Consider the following 1,877-nt stretch of genomic DNA (forward strand, 5'->3'; position numbering starts at 1 on the left):
ACACGGTTTACTAAAAAAATAATAATAACAATTTTTTTTTACATTTGAACATTAATATACATTAAAACATTTTGCCATAACTTAAACAATCAACCTTAACCTAGATGAACAACAATTAATTCAACATCAAAAAACTTAACTTATGTAAACTTTGCTTAACTTTAACATAACTTAACCTATAGGCTACTTACATCTCGAATTCACCTGTAGAACACACTGCCTCGGCTGCGCCAGCTACAATCTCCAATTCTCCTGTTCTACACGCCAGGCCTGCTTCATCTGCTGCACCTCCTGCACACACAGACTCCACCTCATCTGCTGCACACAGCAACTCCAAATCACCTGTTGCGGACACGGAAGATTTAGAGGAGCATGCCTCAGACGCAGTTTGCTCCGGTGCCTTCACCATAGCGACAACATTGTTGTTCTGAATGTGCAGTTTAAGAAAACCACATTCTAACAAATGCTCCTCCATATCTTGAGCATCCTGCAGCAGATGAGTAATGTCACCGTTCCGTAAATACCTGTGTAGCACAGAATTGTTGATACAAACATTAAGCTCTCCGGAATCGCCAAGTACAGTTACATTAGCGATGGCACTGGCCGTATACATTCCAGACTTCTGCAGCATGTTGCACTTCATGCATCTATGGAACTTCTTTCTCGAGTCAAAGTCCGTTTGAGAACACTTGCAGTTCCCGCACGTACGGGACACAATCACCTCCGCTCTGATTATTTCCGCACACAGAGAAATAACTGGATCCTCTCTGACGTCACAGGGAACAATTGCACCCATACCTGACAAAGGTCCAACCTCCTCAATAGTCGATTGACGTGTGGTGGTTACGAAAAGCTCACCTTGAAACTCCCGGGTGCTCAAATTGGAGAATTTATAAGTCTTTCCAAATAAAACCACGCCAACTTGAGATTCCCACAATTGCAGGCGAATTTTTCCGCTAGCATCTTCAAAAATGACGCTCTGTGTCTCCAGCTGTCTACCCTGGAACTCCACATTGTCGGTCCCAGCTCTCAAATGCACTATACGCCCAGTGACTTCACCAATCTGACAAAAAATGCACAAAAATTACAATAAGTAAAAGCATAACAAAAATCATGTACATCATAATCATATAAAAACAACAACTTACATGCTGCCTTGCTGACATTTTCCTTATGTCCGCTACTGTCCTCCTGGACTTAGAAGGAGGCTCCCGAAACGAAAACGTCACATCAGTGACGACAGCCACATCTGTCTGTCTCCCGCACAAGACATCAACTCCTTGACCAGAACGACCTAAGAAAATGAGATAAAACAGCAAACATCATTTCAAAGCTTGTAACCCAACGAAGGCATAAACATATACAAAATCCGACAGCATTGAATAAAATACTTACTAGGTTCTTTGGAAATGCCGCTCAATTTAACTGCGGTCCTGCAGTTTTGCGCTCGCAAGAACAGGTCGCGCTTATCCACACTAAACACAGCAACGTCACAGAAATCGTCCCGACTAATTTGAATCACGGCATTGAAATACTTGCTTTTCTTTAATGTTGCTATTTTCACAACGGAGACGTTGTGGATGTACCCAATGACACTATTTGTGTCCTCTAATTTCACTTTCTTCGCCTCAGATGCCATGATGACTCTTCTGATTTGCAGGTGTGACAAACTCTGCTTTCTCATCCCTTATATACCCCATCAGCAGTACAACTCAGACAAGACCAGACAGATTAATTAGCATGACAGACACACAGACAGACATCAACACCTGACTTGACCAGTTCAAACACAGGTCAAACATTTAAACATACCTTAATGTCAAAAACAGAACAATAATTAAATACATAACTTAAACATGCTATATTCCAATACTCAT

General features: G+C 41.6%; 1 protein-coding gene across 1 annotated transcript; it reads right to left on the bottom strand.

The window, feature by feature from the left end:
- Positions 1-16: 16 nt before the first annotated feature.
- LOC113082483 (uncharacterized) lies at positions 17-1,877 on the bottom strand. The gene is made up of 2 exons (XM_026254110.1): positions 1,149-1,877; positions 17-1,063 (listed from the first exon to the last, which is right to left on the bottom strand). The coding sequence occupies exons 1-2, from the start codon at positions 1,164-1,166 to the stop codon at positions 188-190; spliced, it is 894 nt and encodes a 297-aa protein (XP_026109895.1). The 5' UTR covers positions 1,167-1,877; the 3' UTR covers positions 17-187.

This window comes from Carassius auratus, unplaced genomic scaffold (assembly GCF_003368295.1).
Source record: "Carassius auratus strain Wakin unplaced genomic scaffold, ASM336829v1 scaf_tig00036290, whole genome shotgun sequence".
In the NCBI taxonomy this organism is placed as follows: domain Eukaryota; kingdom Metazoa; phylum Chordata; class Actinopteri; order Cypriniformes; family Cyprinidae; genus Carassius; species Carassius auratus.